Source organism: Scyliorhinus torazame, chromosome 4 (assembly GCF_047496885.1).
Source record: "Scyliorhinus torazame isolate Kashiwa2021f chromosome 4, sScyTor2.1, whole genome shotgun sequence".
Lineage (NCBI taxonomy): Eukaryota > Metazoa > Chordata > Chondrichthyes > Carcharhiniformes > Scyliorhinidae > Scyliorhinus > Scyliorhinus torazame.
The window spans coordinates 341,001,566-341,022,268 of NC_092710.1; the positions used below are offsets into that span (position 1 = coordinate 341,001,566).

The 20,703-nt window shown below is 45.4% G+C and overlaps 1 protein-coding gene across 1 annotated transcript in view; it reads left to right on the forward strand.

Annotated features, from left to right (window-relative positions):
- The first annotated feature begins 1,167 nt into the window (after positions 1-1,167).
- The window catches only part of LOC140411186 (inactive tyrosine-protein kinase 7-like), a 473,753-nt gene continuing 454,217 nt past the window's right edge, over positions 1,168-20,703 (forward strand). The window contains exon 1 of the mRNA XM_072500275.1: positions 1,168-1,459. Coding sequence (XP_072356376.1) covers positions 1,375-1,459 — 85 coding nt within the window. The 5' untranslated portion in view covers positions 1,168-1,374. The remainder of the gene's footprint in view (positions 1,460-20,703) is intronic.

Sequence of the window (20,703 nt, forward strand, 5' to 3'; positions counted from 1 at the left end):
GTACCCGAACAGGCGTCAGAATGTGGTGACTCAGGGATTTTCACAGTAACTTCGTTGCAGTGCTAATGTAAGCCTACTTGTGATAATAATAAAGATTATTATTATTTTGCTTTTCCATTCTGTGAAAGACATTAAGTTTGTTAATTATGTTCCCAGGCCCAGCATGCTGAGAAAGGGCTTTAATAACTATTCTTTTAAAGCTGTTAATGCTCATTCCTATATTTTCCTACTTCAAAGCTATTAATGTCAAACGATTTGAATCACCCCACTTCAGGCAGCAGCTGTGGAAAGTGGAACAGAGCTAACGTTTCAGGTTGTGACCTTACTTCACCTGGTGCTCTCCATCCTGGCTCACAAGGAATGGCTGTACAGTGCTGGAAAGTTGTCGGCCTCTGCAAACCTTACCTCAATATCAGCCGAGACCTTAAGGACTGGCGAGAAATGAGCGCAGAGTGATGAGTACCAGGAAACTGAATTGCTACTATTTATTTATATTTGTCCACTTTCCACATCAGGCGGGCAATCCGGTTTTGTAAGGGATTCCTCCCTCAGAGTTACAAAGCCAATGTGCAGAGAGGACAGGGCAAGTCCCTAATCCATCCCCTTGAACGTTTGTAAAGCGCTCTGGGACGGTTTGAGGTGGTGAAAGGCGCCATGGGAACGCCGTCTTCCTCGGTCCACTTACCGACCGAGCTGCTCCACTCAACCGAAACCGCTACCTGCAGACAAGCAGCAGCTTGGGATTGGAGTGGCCGTTGTCAAGCGGCCAACACCCTCATGTTTTTTATTGAACAGGTCTGACTGGGAACCGATGGAAAATAACCGACAGTCACAAAATGATGGGAGATTTAAAAACTAAAGTCAAATCAAGGGACGGTTCCATCCTCATGAAAGTCAGAGTGAACACAGAAAGTTAATTTCCTCCATGACCTGTGGCTATTTTGGAGGTGATTTAGTCGCGGGTCACCATTACATCTTTCTAACATTCACGGTTCAACTCACCTCCCCCCGACTAACAAAGCACCAAGTCACCACGCAACCTAACTTCACCCAACCGGAAGCAGCGGGCCGTCCCTTTAAACCTGCCATTGGACGGTTCTGCTGATCCCGCCCCGGGGAGCGGGCGCTGATTGGTCGCCGGGCCCCATCAGTCAGTCGGTTTCCGGCCAGCAGGTTCGGTGTTGGCGTTTTTTTTTTCCGCTGGCCGCTCGCTCGCGCTCTCACTCGCAGGCGGACGATGGTAACGCCGGAGAAAGCGAAGCACAGCACCGAATAAAGGACGGCCGACCAAGAGAGAGGAGACGGGGGGGGAAGAAAGAAAGAAAGGCAAAGCCGGGTTTACCTTCCTTGTTCCTTCCGCCCATTCCTATCTCCATGTATTTCTTGGTGCTGACTTGCGGAGTTTCGATGGCGAAGAGGACGACGGCGGTTCTGGCAGCCTGGGTGCTCCTGGTGCAAGGTAACGTGAGGGCACTTTGGGCAGGGCTAATAAATAAATAACCCGGCGGGGGTCCGGCATCAGTAAAACAAGACGAGATGCAAATTGCTTAAAACCCCCCGAATGGCTTCATCATCCCGCGGGTCGGGGTGGGTGGGGTTGCAGGATTGAACTCATCCTGGGCTGCTGCTGGGAGACGGAGGAGTTGGTGTGAGAAGGAAAATCGCTTCATGCATGAGGGATGAATTTACCCGTGTGTCTAAACAACGTTGGAGGAGTTGCTAAAGTGAGCGTGGGACAAGATGCAACTTGTGAAGAAGTGGTGTGTGTGTGTTAAGATTGTCCATGCGTGTTATACTTTTATATAATCTCCCAGAAATGAGAACCGAGCGATCGCGAATCTATTTAAACTTCTGGATGTTTTAAGTTGTGGCTTTCGGGCAAGGCGAACGCTCTTCAGTGAAGGAGTGTTAAAATCTAGGTGTTCCTTTTTCGGGCTATAAAAAGAAAGTGACTTTGTATCTTGGTTGAAATCTGCGCTTTGTGATCTCTAGATCGTGATTGCAACCAGATGTCATGATAAACTGATGTTTGGAAAATGTTGCTCTTCGCGTCCTGTAATATATTGGAGCTTGGAACCATTTAAAGTGCTGTGACTTGCTCTTCGTGGGGTACATTCCAGAGTATGTGGTAACTGCGAAATAAAATACTGTACTCAGCGATTTTCATTGGGATAATTTTTCTGAAGGATTGGGAAGTCTCGTGGTCGGGGGAGGGGTGATGCTTCCTACTGGTTTGAATAGCCCCTGTGTAAAAAGTTGGAATTTTTACAACTCACGCTGGACACTTGCACACTTAACAATTTTCAGCACCAAAGAGATTTTGTTTCTCGTTGGCACTTGCCATTTTTGTCGAATCTGGGGCATTAAATTTGGATGTTGAACTCCAACGTGTCAATGTAGTCGTTTTCACACACAACACATGCAAGAGAATTCGACCTATTCACTCGTGCTCAGTAATGCTCAGGTTTTTTTCAACCCTTGCCCTTTCCTGACTATGGTAACTTTATAATACGTTCACGATTTGAAAGGTTAACTCTTTATCTCTCCGATGTTCAGCAATCGCCGAATTTTGCTTTGGTCGGGTAACTGTATGCAATTTTGAAGGTGAACTGAAAAGTGAAGGATAATTATGGAACCTTGTCCAAGTGGGCACTGTGAGAATGTCATATTTAGTTGGGTGTTGTGGGGAGAGGAAGAAAAGAAACAAAATCCTGGTTTTCCGCCTGACCTATTCTCAGCAAAAACCGAATATGACAAGAATCCTCCTGGTGTCTCTGAGTCAGAAGATTAAAGATTCACCTTCCATTCTTAACACTTGTGCGCAAAATCCAGGCTGAGGAATGTCCTGCTGTCTGAGATTTTATCCTTTCAATTAGATGTTCCCCCTCGGGTGGCGCTATTTTGAAGATTATCAGGAGTGTTCCTGCTGCTGCCCTGACCAATATTAATACCTCAACCAGCACTACCAAAACATTATTTGGTTGTCAGAACTTGCTGCATGCAAATTTGGCTGCTGCCCTGGATTGCCACAATAATTATTTTAAAAGTACTTAATTGGCTGAAAGTGTTTTTTAGGAAGAGCTGAGACCATGGCAACCACTACATAAATGCTTTTGGATTTGATTTATTGTCATGTGTTCTGTGTGCAGTCCCGACAGATCATTCCATACATGAAAAAATATAGGACGTACCATAAATACATAATGTAAATACATTTATTTAAATGTAGGAAAATTTGTCCCCAGACAAGAATGGATCCTGAGTTAAGGTATATACAATGCAAGTTTTATGGACAGGATGGGATTAATTTAATCAGCACTAAATTCTCTCTCAACCCATTGTAAACAGATGTGGGCTGGTTTAGCACAGTGAGCTAAACAGCTGGCTTGTAATGCAGAACAATACCAGCAGCGCGGGTTCAATTCCCGTACTGGCCTCCCCGAACAGATGCTGGAATGTGATTATTATTATTAGATATGTGTTTTTGACTTTTTCCCTCTTTATAAGTGGTATTCCCCAACACCTTAGTTTTGGTGCAATTCATTTTTTTTATTCATAACTTCCCCACAGCAAATTTGAGATGGGATGAACTCTAAAAAGTTTGTTTTGTACACCTTGTGAGAAGAGGGTTTGCAATTTCTCCTCATTTGCATTTGTATCATAAAAGAGGGCTAGCAAATGATACAGGGACAGAGAAAATGAACATTGGTTCATGTGGGTTCCAGAATCCATGTCCATTGAGGCATTCCATCACAGGTCGGGGCTGAGAACCAATGCATGCAGAGATGAGTCAGTCATGTAGGTGATGGTATATAATTTCCGGCAAAAGCAGTTTAGATGGGGCTGGGTGTCCAACCTGTGCCAGAGCTCCTAGAATGTGAAACTGCTCGTCAGATTATTTTTATTTTAAAAAGCCGACTGAGACTATGCAGTTTAGCAAAACAATATTACTGGTTCCAGAAGCTAGCGACCCATGTCACATGGCTCCCACTTCTCTACACTCTTTGACAAAGAACATTTATACCTTGTCTGGGTCCCCGAGATTGTTAAATGTCTCAACCTAATTAGAATTGGAAAGAATGTCGCAGGGCCCTTTGTATTGGCAGACTCCTGTTGGCCACCCTGGCTTATGAAATGCTTTGTACAGCTCTCTGAATTTATTCTGTGCAGCCCACAGGGGATCACGAGTGGCTTTTTAGGGGGCTGTTTAGCACCGGGCTAAATCGCTGGCTTAGAAAGCAGACCAAGGCAGGCCAGCAGCACGGTTCGATTCCCGTAACAGCCTCCCCGAACAGGTGCCGGAATGTGGCGACTAGGGGCTTTTCACAGTAACTTCATTTGAAGCCTACTTGTGACAATAAGCGATTTTCATTTCATTCATTTCATTATGCGAGTTTCCCCAGTACTTCAGGTAGGTTCTTTTGTTCGGACTGACAGACAGACATAGATTCGGCCATTTTGGGTCTTTGTCCAGTTTCCAATTTTTCAAGATAGCCTATATATTTGTGAAATAAACAGGCTGCGGTCTTAGTTCCTCACACCAGTCAAGTCTCTGCGGGAAACAATCTTTGTTTTTACTCTGGTACCTTGCACATCTTCTCACTTCATCCCACGGCTGTACCTTAAGATGCTCAGGCCCCACACTTTGCAGTTCCCTTCACTTAAACTCTGCTGCCACTGCCTCCCATTCTTTCTTCAGCATTGGGAATTAACGGCATGGAAAGAACCTCCTCTGTTAAAAAGGAGACAATCCTGGCCTGTCTATAATTTTTCTCCCATAGCCAAAATTCTCTATCCCTGGCAACATCCATCTATTTTTACTCTGTATGCTCTTTAGTGCAATCACATCATTCTTTAATATTGTAACTAGAACTGTTCGCAGTACTTTAGTTGTTACTTAACCAGTGTGTTTTATGCAGTTTGAGTATTATCTATCTTGTATTCTATACGTAAACTAATAAGGCCATCTTTTAAAAAAAAAACACCTCCTTTTAAAAATACCTTTAGAGTACCCAATTCATTTGTTTTGCCAATTAAGGGACAATTTAGTGTGGCCACATCTTTGGGTTGTGGGGGTGAGACCCATGCAGACACTGGGAGAATGTGCAAACTCCACATGGACAGTGACCTGGGGCCGGGATCGAACCTGGGTCCTCAGTGCCGTGAGGTAGCAGTGCTAACCATGCCTCCGTGCCGCCCCTATTAACCCACCTCTTTGATCAAGCTTCTGATTATCCTCTAACTCTCCTTCCCTGACTCTTGTCTATTTCTGTCTCATTTTACATATCCGTGAAAGTTTTGTACACTTTTGTTTTGAAAGGAATTTAGAAAGCAGCATTCATAATGTTACTACATCCTAAAATGTTTCATGGGAAATTAACTACTTTTTTTTTTTGTTGCATGTAACGATTAATGATGCGTGCAGCAAAGTGAGGCCAGATAATCATGTCAACCAGCTTTTCAGGAAGTGAGAAATGCAAAAATGCTTCACACATAGCATTTTTGGAGTCAGACTTTGCAAGTTTATTCTTTGGCTGCCGTTAAATGTTATTTGAACTTTTGGTGATGGCATTGAGTGCAAGATGTGAACACCCGGAATGTGTTTTCGGTTTGGTGTACAGTGACCATGAATGTATACAGTGGAGTGGGTTGTGTGCAAATCAAAGTGGGGCTGAAGACTTTTGTACAAATGAGCAGGACGCCAATTGCATTTCTGGACATGTTGTTGGTCCTGGTGTTGATACTTCTGTATTTTTATAATTTGTGATTGTCTATTTCATTTCAAGTGGCGGTTTTATTGTACTTCAGAAAATCTGGGCCAGTGCATTTTTGTTGTGCTCAGCTGCCGCTCATGACCATGTTTTTCCAAATACCTTTTATCAGATAACTTTACTGTAGCACACTATTCAGTGCTTGTGAACTATGCTCATTGCCATTGCCGATTTTGGCAATTTATATTACAAAAATGTTTCCCAGTGGTTTATATTCTGCCACCTGATTGGATCTGAGGGAGGATTGTTGATGTAACTTGTGAATCCAGATAGTTAATGTGCTTCAAATCTAAATATTGAAAATCTTTAATTTAGTAATGTTGTCTACATAATTTTGTTATAATTACATTGAAAACGTGACGTTCAACACTCTTGGCCGTTAATTTGATATGACTTTGTGCAAGTATATCAATGATGTAGAGATGCCGGCATTGGACTGGGGTGGGCACAGTATTGAGCCTTACAACACCAGGTTAAAGTCCAATAGGTTTGTTTTGAATCACTAGCTTTTGGAGCACAGCTTCTTCATTAGGCTCACCTGAGGAAGGAGCTGTGCTCTGAAAGATAGTGATTCGAAACAAACCTGTTGGACTTTAACCTGGTGATACAAGTATATCAAGGTTGTGATGCAAAGATTTTAAATTGCTTGTTGCGTTGCATTGATCTCTCTTGCATGTATTTATTGTACCTACACAAATGTGATGTTCAGTTGGATTCTATGAATGTGATGAATTTATAATTGGGATCAGCATTAATACAAAAGCAAATGCTGTTCTGAAAGGAAATTGAGCTGAAATTTTAACTGTTTCCTTCCTTGGATACTGATGAGCATTCTCCTTTTTCTTTGGCAAGTATTTACTGTTTATTTTGTAAAGTGCACACCTTCATTTGAAACAAAAATAATAGATCGATGTATTTAAATGATTTACAGTAAATTATGACTGAGGCACAGTGATTGTCACCAAGGTAATGAGGAAGTTCATGATGCTCAAGTTTATAGTGAGAGCCACAGGACGGACATCGCTGGGGATTTCCAGAACCAAAAAATCTCAGTGTTATCTTCTTCACAAATGCAGCCAACAAGCCTCTTGTCGGTGATTGAAGGAACAACATGAGGATCCTCCTTGACTTATATTGCCATTGATTCTTTTGCCAATCTCCATCCTCTGGTTCTTGACCGTTCTGTCAATGGCAAGTGTTTCTCTTCTGATGTGATTTTGCACACCTCAAATCAAACCTTCTCTATCTACAAGGAGAACCACTGCAACTTCTACATACCCGAAGACCCTCATCCCTGGAATCATAGAATCTACGGCACGGAGACAGGCCCTTCGGACCAAACTGGTCCCGTTAACCCCATTTGCCTGCATTTGGTCCATATCTCTCAACCTTTCCGAGAAGGAAATATTTTTGACACTTCCTAAAGCCTTTCCAGTAACACAATGTCCCTTTAAACGTACAAGGTGGCTGTGGTCAAATGCAGTATTATTAAGTGGTGCTTGAATGTTGTCCAGGTCTTGCTGCACATGGACGTGACTTCTGTGTATCTGAGGTGTTGTGAATGTACTGAACATGGTGAAATCATCAGTGAGTAGAATGTGTAAACTCCACATAGACAGTGACCTGGGGCCGGGATCAAACCCGGGTCCTCGGCGCTGTGAGGCAGCAGTGCTAACCGCTGTGCCATCGTGCTGCCCTTCCATGAAGCAAGAGTTGAGATCAACTTTGTACCAGATGCAGTATGGTTTCATCCTATTCTGCACCCACGTTTGAAAAGCTCTTCACTGATTGTTAGATTTCCTGACAACTTCAACTTTTAACTCTCCATTTCCACTTGAATCATCATAACCTGCAGGTGCAGTTGAATTTCCTTTAGATTGGCTGCAGGACTTCAGGTTTCATCATTTTGTACATGAGTAGATTGGCCTAGGCCTGACCAGTGCACCTGCACTGCCAATACATTATGACATTGCTATAGGGGAATACATTCCTATCAGCGCAGAGTTTTTAAACTAGCCGAAGAGGGTTGTGGTGTTCCTGGACCTAATGGTAAAACCTTTGCCTGGCTGAGTGGGAGTGCTTAGTTGGAGATTCTTACCCAATCTAGCTGTTTGTCGGTCATTGAAATACTGAAATCAAATCCTCAATTGTGTCCATATTTACTTAATTGAGAATATTGTGCTTTGAATGGTCTGTGGTTTGTTACATGTGGCTAATGTGTCATTTTGAAACTGTAGACTGTCGTTGAAATATGTGAAGCCAGGTAAATAAGGCTCGTTTTGAAAGTTGCAAGTTGAGTATGTGGTTAATTTGTGGGTTTCACAGTAACTTTGGAGTAGTTACTCTATTCCATTTATTCTTGTCTTGAATAACCAGGCTAATGTTCTCGTGCTGTACAGAGTTTGAATCAATGGTGGCAGCTGTTAAACACCTGTTGGTGAAGGATGAAACGGAGCCAATCTTTACTCCGTTTTGATTTATGATGTTGAAGGCGGCGCTGTAGTCAATGAATGAATCTAACGTAGGAGTCTTTGTTGCCGAGATGCTCCAGGGGTGAGTGTCGGGTCAGGGAGATGGCATCTGCTTTGGACCGGTTGTGGCGGTATGTAAATTGCAGTGGATCTGAGCATTCTGGGAGTATGGAGTTGATGTGTCTCAAAGCACTTCATAATGATAGATGTAAAGGCCGCAGGACAGTAATCGTTGAGGCATGTTGCCTGGTTCTGCTTTGGCACCAGTATGATGGTGGTCTTCTTGAAGCAGGTGGGAACCTTGGAACGGAGTAGGGAGAGGTTGACAATGTCCACGAAAACACCGGCCAGTTGGTCCGCGCAGGATCTGAGTGCATGACTAGGGACTCCATCAGGACCTGTTGCCTTTCGAGGGTTCACTTTCATGAATGTCGATCTGACTTCGGAAACGGTAGGTATGGGTGTGTCCAAGACTCCTGGGGCAGTTGACAACGGTTTGATGGTTTCCTGCTCAAACCGAGTATAGAATGCATTGAGTTCATCGGGAAGGGGTGCGCTGCTGCTGGAGGTTCTACTTGGTTTTGCTTTGCAGCCCGTTATGTTGTTTACCCCTTGCCACAGGACAAGAGTCTGCGACTCTCGCTTAGTCTGGTATTATCTCTTGGCATCCCTGATGGCTTTGCGGAGGTCGTAGCTGGATTTCCTGTGTAGGTCAGGGTTGCCTGTCTTGAAAGCGTTGCCAGGGGAGGTTGTGGAAGCAGATACATTAACAGTGTTCAAAAGGCATCTCGACGAATACATTGATAGGATGAGTATAGAGGGATACGGCACAAGGAAGTGCTGAGAGTTTTGGCCAAGGTTGGTATGACCAGTACTGGCTTGGAGGGCCTGTTCTTGTGCTGTACTGTTCTTTGTTCTAATTTCATTCACTTTCATGTTGTCTGCTGTACCTTTGGATATTCACACTGATTCTCCCTTGTTCTGCTGATGTATGCCTGTCATCCCCTTTTACTGCTTCATTCTAATCTTTTAAATTATTTGATATCTGGGGGACTTTGGTTTTGGTTACTCTCCTTTTCTCTATGTGGGAATATACCGGAATACTCATCTGGATTAAGCTATTACAACATTTGAAGGATGCCCCTCCATGATGCTGTTTATCTTGGTTAGTGTCTCCCTGGGTATTAATATTGACTTCTCCCCACCCAAATCACTGTGGCCCTGATGAATATCTAGTTCCTGTTACTATTTTAGAGGTAATGTTTAGTTCTGGGAAGATGATAGACATAGAACAGTACAGTACAGAACAGGCCCTTCAGCCCTCGATGTTGTGCCGAGCATTGTCCGAAACCAAGATCAAGCTATCCCACTCCCTGTCATTCTGGTGTGCTCCATGTGCCTATTCAATAACCGCTTGAAAGTTCCTAAAGTGCCCGACTCCGCTATCACAGCAGGCAGTCCATTCCACACCCTAACCACTCTGAGTAAAGAACCTACTTCGGACATCCCTCCTATATCTCCCGCCCTGAATTTATAGTTATGCCCCCTTGTAACAGCTACATCCACCCGAGGAAATAGTCTCTGAACGTCCACTCTATCTATCCCCCTCATTATCTTATAAACCTCTATTAAGTTGCCTCTCATCCTCCTCCACTCCAAAAAGAAAAGCCCTAGCTCCCTCAACCCTTCCTCATAAGACCTATCCTCCAAACCAGGCAGCATCCTGGTAAATCTCCTTTGCACCCTTTCCAATGCTGCCACGTCCTTCTTATAATGAGGTGACCAGAACTGCACACAATACTCCAAATGTGGTCTCACCAGGGTCATGTATAGTTGCAGCATAACCCCGCTGCTCTTAAACTCAAGCCCTCTGTTAATAAACGGCAACACACTATAAGCCTTCTTTACGGCTCTATCCACTTGAGTGGCAACCTTCAGAGATCTGTGGACATGAATCCCAAGATCTCTCTGTTCCTCCACATTTCTCAGAACCCTGCTGTTGACCCTGTAATCCGCATTCAAATTTTTTCTACCAAAATGAATCACCTCGCACTTATCAGGGTGAAGATAAAGTAACTAAAATGATGGGATTTGAAGATTGTCAGAACACTTCGAAACAAGATGGTAGCTGAGAAGGTTACCCATGTTTAATGGTGCCACAAAACAGCAGGTGGGCTTACTGAGCTGGAGAAATGTCTACACTGCCTTCAGAGAAGTGCAGTCCAGAGAGATGCTTTGTTTTTGGGATTTTGAGCGAAATTGGTTTTGAGATCTTCAGCAGTAGGAGCATTTGGTGTAACCTGAAAGGCTCCGTTGTCATGGAGATGGGTGGAGCTTTAAGTTCTCTGATTTAAATTTACCTGTATTTGCTATAAGAGCAGTTTGGATCTAAATGTGGTTTGCAGCTCCGAGAAACCCTAAGAACTGTTCACAGGCTCTAGATTTAGGAATTTGTTTTAACTGGGTAAATTACGGCATCTGGTTGAATAACTGAACAACCAAAACAACCAACTAACTTAGGTTAGCCTTTAATTGTAATTAACTCATGTTTACCTTAAAGGTCAGAGTTGATAGTTTGGGGGAAAAAAACATAAGCAATGGGTGGTTAATTTTTGGACCTCTAGGTAGAGTAAGGGGTGTTTATCGTTAGTCCATCAATGAAACTAAAAGCTAGCAATTCTGCGAATGCCGGCTGTAAAACTCCAGTCGTGAGTAAAACTTATTCTGTTTCCTAGAGTTAAGGAAAACACTGGAATTCACTTCAGTCACTCTTTGGTAGCAAGTTCTACATACTTCATCCAAAGAGTGACAATAATCTTCTGAATTCGCGGCTGGGGCCAGCATGGGTCAGCTGACTCACGGAAGCGCAATGGGGGGAGAGCCAGTGTCAAGCGGGTGCTTGGTTTGGGGTCACGGGGTTGCTGGGGGAGAGGGGGGGATGGGATGCTGCTTGGCTGACAGAAAAGGTGCCAACTTGGGGGAACAGAGAGGGGGAGGGGGGGCCTCCAATGGGAGGGCTCGAGTAAGCGAGGGTTGCGGGCTCATGGCTGGCCGAAAAAGGGAGATGACTAATCAGCAGGGGAGAGGGCTGATTACGTGGAATGTGCGGGGCTTGAATGGGCCGGTCAAGAGGGCTCGTGTGTTCTCGCACTTAAAGGGGCTAAAGGCAGACGTAGCCATGCTACAGGAGACTCACTTAAAACGTGCGGTCCAAACAAGATTGAGAAAAGGGTGGGTGGGCCAGGTGTTCCATTCAGGGCTGGATTCAAAGACCAGAGGAGTAGCAATCCTGGTCAGCAAATGGGTGGCTTTTGAGGCAGGGAATATTGTAGCTGACAGGGGGGGCAGGTATATAATGGTCAGTGGGAAACTGCAGGGGACCTGGGTGGTGCTTGTGAATGCCCCGAACTGGGACGACATGGTATTTATGAGACGCATGCTGGGTAAAATTCCATACTTAGACTCTCACAATCTGATTATGGGGAGTGACTTCAACACAGTTATAGACCCTGTACTGGACCGGTCAAACCCCAGGTCGGGGAAGCGACCAGCGGTGGCTAAAGAACTGAGGGGATTCATGGAACAGGTGGGGGGCGTAGACCCATGGAGATTCTCCCGACCGAGGGCGAAAGCATTCTCTTTCTTTTCCCATGTCCACAAAGTCTACTCCCGCATAGATTTCTTTGTGAGGAGCAGGGCGTTGATCCCCAGGGTGGAGAGGACAGAATACTCTGCCATTGTAGTCTCCGATCATGCTCCACACTGGGTGGTTTTGCGTCTTGGGGGGGAAGAGAGGTCAGCCCCCACTATGGAAGTTGGATGTGGGGCTGCTGGCAGACGACGAGGTTTGTGGACGGATAAGGAGGAAATCCTGGAAACTAATGATAAGGGGAAGGTACCGGCGTTTACGGTGTGGGAGTCCCTGAAGGCAGTTTTCAGAGGGGAGTTGATCTCTATCAGGTCTCATAGAGAGAAGAAAGAAAGAGCGGAGGGAGAAAGTCTAGTCTGGGAGATACTCAAGAGTAGACAGGTGCTACACGAAGACCCCCGAGACGGGGCTACTGAAAGAGCGCTGGAGGCTGCAGGCGGAATTCGACCTGCTGACCACTGGGAAGGCGGGAGCATAGCTGATGAATGCCAAAGGGGTTGTCTACGAATACGGGGAGAAAGCGAGTAGGATGCTGGCACATCAACTTTGCAAGAGGGAGGCGGCCAGGGAAATTGGGGAAGTACGAGATAAGGAGAGCATCACGGTTATAGACCCAGAGGGGGTGAACAAAGTCTTTGGGGCGTTTTACGGTAAATTGTATAAGTCCGAGCCCCCGCCGGGATTGGGGGTGGGGGGGTGGGGGAGGGGCGATAAGCAATTCATGGACCACTGAGGTTCCCAAAGGTGGAAGAGGATCTGGTGGAGGGACTGGGGGTCCCGATAGAGTTGGAGGAGATGGTAAAGAGTTTAGGGGACATGCAGTCGGGCAAAGCCCCGGGGCCGGACGGCTACCCTGTAGAATTCTACAAGAAATGTTCGGAACTGCTGTGCCCACTCCTGCTAAGGACCTTCAATGAGGCCAAAGAGAGGGGGACCCTCCCCCAAACAATGTCACAGGCTTTGATTTCACTCATCTTCAAACGAGAGAAAGATCCGCTACAGTGTGGGTCTTGTAGACCGATATCGCTCCTGAATGTAGATGCCAAACTGTTGGCCAAGATCTTAGCTGCTGGATTGAGGACTGTGTCCCTGGGGTGATAGGGGAGGATCAGACGGGCTTCGTCAAGGGCAGGCAATTGAACTCCAACGTACAGAGGCTCCTAAACATCATCATGATGCCCTCAGAGGGAGGGGAGGCAGAAGTGGTGGCGGCAATGGACGCGGAGAAACCCGTTGACCGGGTGGAATGAGAATACCTGTGGAAAGCGCTAAGAAGGTTCGGATTCGGTGATACGGGGAAGAGGTAGAGATAACGGGTTGGGTCCAGTTACTCTACCAGAGCCCCAGTGGCAAGTATGTGCATGAACAGGGTGAGGTCGGAATACTTTAGGCTCCACCCGGGGACAAGGCAGGGGTGCCCCCTCTCTGACCGTTATTATTCGCCCTTGCGATCGAGCCGCTGGCTATAGCGCTGCGGACTTCAAAGAACTGACGGGGGTTGGTTTGGGGGGGTGGGAGGGGGAGGGGGGGGGGAGTGGGGGGGAGGAGGAGGGGGAGCACCGGGTCTCGCTTTATGCGGATGATCTGCTCCTGTATATTTCGGACCCACTAGAGGGAATGGGGGAGGTCATGCAGATTCTGAGGGACTTTGGCAATTTCTCGGGGTGCAAACTAAACGAGAAGAAAAGCGAGATGTTCGTGATCCAAGCTAAGGGGCAGGAAAAGGGACTGGGAGAGCTTCCGCTTAAATTGGTCGAGAAGAGCTTTCAGTATCTAGGGATACAGGTGGCTCAAAAGTGGGATGCCCTCCACAAGCTTAATCTATCTCGGCTGGTAGAGCAGATGGAAAGGGACTTCAAAAGGTGGGACATGCTCCCGCTATCTCTAGCGGAGAGGGTGCAGACCGTTAAGATGACGGTCCTCCCCAGATTTCTGTTCATCTTCCAGTGCCTTCCCATCTTCACCCCCAAGTCCTTCTTTAAGCGGGTGAACAAGATCATCTCGGGATTCTTTTGGGAAAATAAGACCCCGCGAGTAAAGAGACTACCTGGAGTGCAGTCGGGGGGGTTTTGTGGGCTGGCGCTGCTGAACGTTTGCAGCTACTATGGGGCAGCTAACATAGCCATGATTAGGAAATGGGTATTGGGGGAGGGGTCGACGTGGGAGCGGTTAGAGGCGGCCTAATGTAAAGGTACCAGCCTAGGGGCACTTGTAACGGCACCTCTGCCGTTCTCGCCGGCCCGCTACTCCTCTAGTCCGGTGGTGATGGCGGCATTAAAGATCTGGGGTCAGAGGCACGGCGGTGGAAGGAGCCTCAATCTGGACCCCGATACGCAACAATCACAGATTTGTCCCGGGCAGGATAGACCGAGGGTTTCAAAGCTGGCATAGGGCAGGCATTAAAAGGATGGGGGACCTGTTCGTAGACAGGACCTTCCCCAGCCTGAAAACGCTGGAGGAGAAATTCAGTTTGCCCCCTGGAAACACTTTCTGATACCTTCAGGTACGTGCCTTTCTGAAAAAGCAGGTGGTATCATTCCTGCTGCTACCCCCACGCAGGATAGGGTGGTCTCCGGCACCTGGGTAGGGGAGGGGAAGGTTTCCAGGAACTTCCGGAGGCGGAGGAAGCTCCAGTGGAGGAGCTTAAGGGCAAATGGGAGGAGGAGATGGACGTGGGCCTGTGGGCGGACGCCCTAAACAGGGTCAATTCCTCCTTCTCATGTGCCAGGCTTAGTTTAATCCAGTTTAAGGTGGTTCACTGGGCACACATGACTGTAACCAGGATGAGCAAGCTCTTTGGGGTTGAGGATAAATGTGTGAGGTGTACGGGAAGCCCTGCAGATCATGTCCATATGTACTGGGCATGCCTGGCTCTTAAGGGATTCTGGCAGGGATTTGCTAAGACAATATCCAAGATTTAGGTGCCGAGTTCAGAGCTAGCGATCTTTGGTGTGTCCGACGATCCGGGAGTTCAGGAAGTGAAAGAGGCCGACGTATTGGCCTTTGCCTCCCTGGTAGCCCGGAGACGGATCCTTTTAATGTGGGGGGACTCGAAGCCCCCGAGTGGAGATACTTGGGTTAGTGACATGGCTGGGTTTCTAGTCTCGAGAAAATAAAGTTTGCCTTGAGAGGGTCCATGGAGGTGGCAGCCGTTCCTCGACTTTTTAGGAGAGCAGTAAAGGTCAGCAGCATCCCGGGGGGGGGGTAATCGTTACGTTGTATTGTTCCTTTCTTTGTACGTCCGGTTAACATTCTTTTTCTCTTTGTTTTGTTAATTGTTGCGTACGGTTAAGCAAAAGTTATGTTTTTTTTGACAAATTTGAATAAAAATAATTTAAAAAATAATGATCTTCTGAATTCTTTTTTCGAGAGAAACCAGACCCAGCCCATTAATCCTTTCCTGATTATACCCAGGAACTTCTATTTTCACTGATATTTGGGATGAAATGTGATTCTTGAAAATGTAAGTACTTCTTGTTTAAAAAAACTCTTTGAAATGGGGAGAAAATGCACCCAATGTTGTGAAGATTCGTGGTCGGCCAGAAAATTGGGAACATTTTAGAAACCAACAAAGTACGAAAAAAGCAGGAGAAATTAGAGGAAAAGGAACATAGAAACACAGTAAGAACGTCTACAAGTATTAAAAGGAAGAGAGTAGCAAAAAAGATGATTGAAACTTTGAGGATGACCTGGGGAATTAATGGGGAACCAGGAAATGGCAGGGACTTTAAATAAATATTTTATCTGTCTTCATGGTAGGAGATCAAAAAGCATCCCAAAAAGTAGAAAATTAAGCAAAAAGAGGGAGGGAAGAACTAAAAAAATCACTGGAGCGAAAGCACCAGGAAAATGAATGGGGCTAAGAACTCATAGGTTCTTTGGCCCTGATAGTTTTGGGGAATGATATATTAGCATGAATAGCAGGCTGGCTAATTTAATGGAAAACAAGAAGTCATCTTAAATAATCTTCGGGTTGAGAAATTATAACTCGTAGAGTGTTGCAGGAATCGGTACTGGGGTTACAATATGTATTAATGGCTTGAATAAAGGGACTGTATTGAAGGCAAATTTGCTGACAAAATGAAGATGGGTAGGAAAGCAAGTAGTGTGGAAGATGCAAAGAGCTATGGATAAGTTGAGAGTTGTCAAAATATGGCAGATGGGAGTGTAATGTGGGAAAATGTGAGGTTGTCCACTTTAGCAGGAAAAATAGAAAAGCAGGAAATGAAATTGAGAGAGCCTACAAAATGCTGCAGTGTAGAGGGATCTGGAAGTTCCTAACAGCTTGTGGTTACAGCAAGCGATTAGGCAAATGGAATGTTGGCCTTTATTGCAAGAGCGATGGAGTCTCAAAGTAGGGAATCTGGATACAATTGTACAGGACAGCCATACCTGGGAATGCTGTATGGTTAGTCTTGAGGAAGGATGGGCCCATACTCATGCAAATTTAGAAAAATGAGAAGTGATCTTATTGAACCATATAAGATTCTGAGGGACTTGACAGGGCAGTTGCCGAGAGGATGTATTCCTCTTTTTTTTAAAAAAAAAATGTTTTTCCAATTAAGGGGCAATTTAGTGTGACCAATCCAACTACCCTGCACATTTTTGGGTTGTGGGGGTGAGACCCACACAGACATGTGCAAACTCCACACAGACAGTGACCCGGGGCCGGGATCGAACTCTGGTCCATGGTGCCGTGAGACAGCAGTTCTAACCACAATTCCACGGTACTGCCCCAAGGATGTATTCCTCTTACAGGGGAAATCTAGAACTAGGAGTGAAGTTTTTAAAAATAAGGGGTCTTCTACTTAAGATGGGAAAAAGAGGGATTTCTTCTTTCAAAGGGTCCTGGAGTTCTCTTCCCAAGTGAGCACTGGAGGATGGGTTACTGAATATCTTCAAGGCTGAGATCTAAAAAGAAGTCGAGGGGTGGCGGCGAAGGCAGTGGTGAGAGGATTAGTAAGAAACTGGGTTAAGGCCATGATCTGATCAGCCATGATCTCATTGAATGGCAGAGGAGTTTCAAGGGACTGAATTTAGGTCTAAGATGAAAAATTACTTCATTCAGAGGGTTATTAACCGTTCTATCCCAGAGGGTTGTGGATGCTCCATTGTTGAATACATTTAAGGCTGGGATGGACATGAAATTGAAGTTGAAGCCCAAGATCTGCCATGATTGCATTGGATGGCAGAGCAGGCTTGACCACCTTTATGGCCTACTACACACACCTTGCATTCTTGAATGGCCAACTCCAATTTCTTTTGGTTATATTGTGACTTTTTCACAGGTTGTTTAGTCATATAATTTTTTTAATTCATTTGTAGCCTGTGGGTGGTGTTGGCTAGGCTACATTTATTGCCCATCCCTGATTTCCCTTGAGAAGGTAGTGGTTAACTGTCATCTTGAACCACTGCAATCCTTGTGAAGAAAGTACACCCACAGTGCTGTTGGGAAGGAAGTTCCAGGATTTTGACCCATCAATAGTGCAGGAACAGTGACATAATTCTAAGTCAGGATTGTGCGGCTTGGAGGGGAACTTGCAGATGGTTTCCCCATCCACCTGCTGCCCTTGTCCTTCTAGATGGTAATGGTTGTGGGTTTGGAAGGTGTCGCTGAAGGGGAATTAATCCAGAGCGTATCTTATGGATGGTATGCACTGCTGTCACTGTACATCAGTGGTGGAATGAGTGAATGCCTAAGTTGGTGTATGGGGTACCAATTCTTGTTCTGGATGGGGCTACTTTGTTCCGGGTGGTGTTGAGCTTCTTGTTGTTGAGCTGCACTCATCCAGAGTTCCCAGTCTCTGATCTGCTTTTGTGAGACAGTATTTATTTGGCTGGTCCTGTTCAGTTCCTGGTCAGTGGTAACTCCCTGGATAGAATGTTTGAGTGAAACTTTAAATTTTCTTGGTCAAATTCGACTGAGAGGTGGCTTCCATTTCATTTCCTCTGTTTACAGGATGTAAAGTACAGTTTAAAAAAAAAAATAAAAAAATTTGCATACCCAATTCATTTTTTCCAATTAAGGGGCAATTTAGCGTGGCCAATCCACCTACCCTGCACATGTTTGGGTTGTGGGGGTGAAACCCAGGCAAACGCAGGGAGAATGGGCGAACTCCACACGGACAGTGACCCAGAGTCGGGATCGAACCCGGGACCTCGGTGCCGTGAGGCAGCAATGCTAATTGCACCACCATTGCGCCACCGAGCTGCCCCGGATGTAAAGTATAGTTGAAGATGTGTGCTGTGTGTAATAATTTCAGGACCTGTTTCACGAATGGATGGGTGGGATTATTTCAGTTTATTCCCAATTTGTCATAACCCATCATTTGGTTGGGAGACACTTTATATAGCAGCTGTCTATCCTTTCTCCCCCTTTTTTTCAGTTGTTTGTGTGCACTTGTATTTGTACATTTTCAGTAGTTTGAAAGTCCGCAGTGCTGCTGATCTCTGAATTTTGGTGAGCTCAAATAATGCTGTGTATGATGTGTTTGAATGTATACAAGATTGCTTGGTATGCTTTTAATTAGGAGAAAAGGAGCATGAATGATGCAAGAGTCGATAGTAGATTGTGCTGCAGAAAAACTAATGCAAACCATACTTGTGCATAATTGCAACTTGGAAACAGACCTCAACCATAACCACAACCACAGAGGAGGGTAATTGTCATGTCAAAGACTTGCCGCTAAACTCTCATGGTTTTGATGCGGATCATTCAGGAACCTAACCTTCAGAATTGGAAATATAAACTGAAAAATGTACATTGGTGAGTAATTACTAGTCAATAAGTATCTTTAATGTTAAGTTCTGGGAATAAAGGAATGTAATCAAGGAGGAAAATAAAAATTGAAACAAAGTTGGAGAAAAAGCAAGTTTTGTGCTTGTCTTGATTCTGTCAATTATCCATTTATGCTCTGAAAATCTGACAGCTGAATTGGAAATGTTGGAAATAAAAAAAAAAGTATGTTCATCATTCATTCAAAAAATAAAAGGCACGAGTCAGGAGTGCAGTGGAATACTCTCCACTTGCCTGGCACCACTTGCCTGGGTGAGTGTAGCTCCAACAACACAAGAAGCTTTACACCATTCAGGACAAAGCAGCCCGCTTGATTGCTCCCCCTTCCACAAACATTCAAACCCTCCACCACTGAAGAACAGTGGTAGCCATGTGTCCCATCTACAAGGTGCACTGCAGTAATTCACCAAGATTCCTTAGACAACCTTCCAAACCCACGATCACAACCATCTCGAACGACAAGAGCAGCAGATACCTGGGAACACCCACCATCTGGAGGATCCCCTCCAAGTCACTCACTACCCTGACTTGGAAATATAACGCCGCTCCTTCACTGTCGCTGGAGCTCCCTCCCTAACAACACAGTGGGTGTACCTACGCCTTAGGGTTGGGCAATAAATGCTGGCCTAACCAGTAACGCCCACCTCCCGTAAAAATTGAATAAAAAAACAAGAATTCTTGCCTAGAAACAGGAGTAATTCTTGCATAGAAACATAAAAAATAGGTGCAGGAGTAGGCCATTCAGCCCTTCGAGCCTGCACCACCATTCAATATGATCATGGCAAATTCAGTATCCCACTCCCGCTTTCTCTCCATACCCCTTGATCCCTTTAGTTGCAAGGGCCAAATAGAGCTTCCTCTTCAATATATACAACAACTGGCCCCAACAGCGTTCTGTGGTAGAGAATTCCACACGTTCACAACTCTCTGAGAGAAGAAGTTCTTCCTCATCTCAGTCCTGACTGGCTTACCCCTTATTCTTGGGCTGTGACTACTAGTTCTGGACATTCCGAACATCGGGAGCATTCTTCTCGCATCTAGCTGTCCAGTCGCATCAGGATTTTATGTTTCGGTGAAATCCCTTCTCATTCTTCTAAACACCAGTGAGTACAAGCCCAGTTGATCTGGTATTTCTTCATATGCCAGTCCTGCCATCCCGGGAATTAGTCTGGTGAACCTTTGCTGGACACCCTTAATATCAAGAATGTCCTTCCTCAAACTAGGAGACCAAAACTGCACACAGTACACAAGGTGTGGCCGCACCAAGGCCCTGTATAACTGCAGTAAGACATCTCTACTCTACACTCAAATCATCTCGCAATGAAGGCCAGCATGCCATTAGCTTTCCCCACTGACTGCTGTACCTGAACCTTCAGCGACTGTTCCATCATGACACCCAGGTCTCGTTGCACTTCCCCTTTTCCTAAACTGCTGCGATTTGGATAGTCTTCCTTCTTGTTTTTGCCACCAAAGTGGATAACCTCACATTTAGCCACATTACATTGCATTAGCCCCCTCAGCCAGCTTGTCCAAGTCACCCTGCAGCCTCTTTGTATCCTCCCCACAGCACACACTGCCACCCAGCTTAGTGTCATCTGCAAATTTGAATATATTGCATGTAATTCTGTAGTCCAAATCATTAATGTCAAAGTGGTAAATAACTTATTCGCACCAAAGAGTTGAGTAAAGTCCATTTATTGGCAAAAGCTTTTGGGAGAAAGCCAGGCACTCGGCGGTGCTCGTGGTCACCTTCTCAATTGTACAATGGCAGTTAGCCTCTTTAATACATGTACATTTGGTTAGTTCCTAATGAGCTTTGGGGGGTTACGTACATGACCAATTAGGCCCCCCTAGCAACAATTCGCTTCCAATCACATTCCTCTGAGACCATCCGTTATCTAATGCTCGCAACTCCTTGTTCACAATTACAAGGATAACAGGTATCAATAGTTAACGGTCAGTTACAGAATGACTCTGCAATTAATCAGAACATTGCAGATGTCATAGAATTTACAG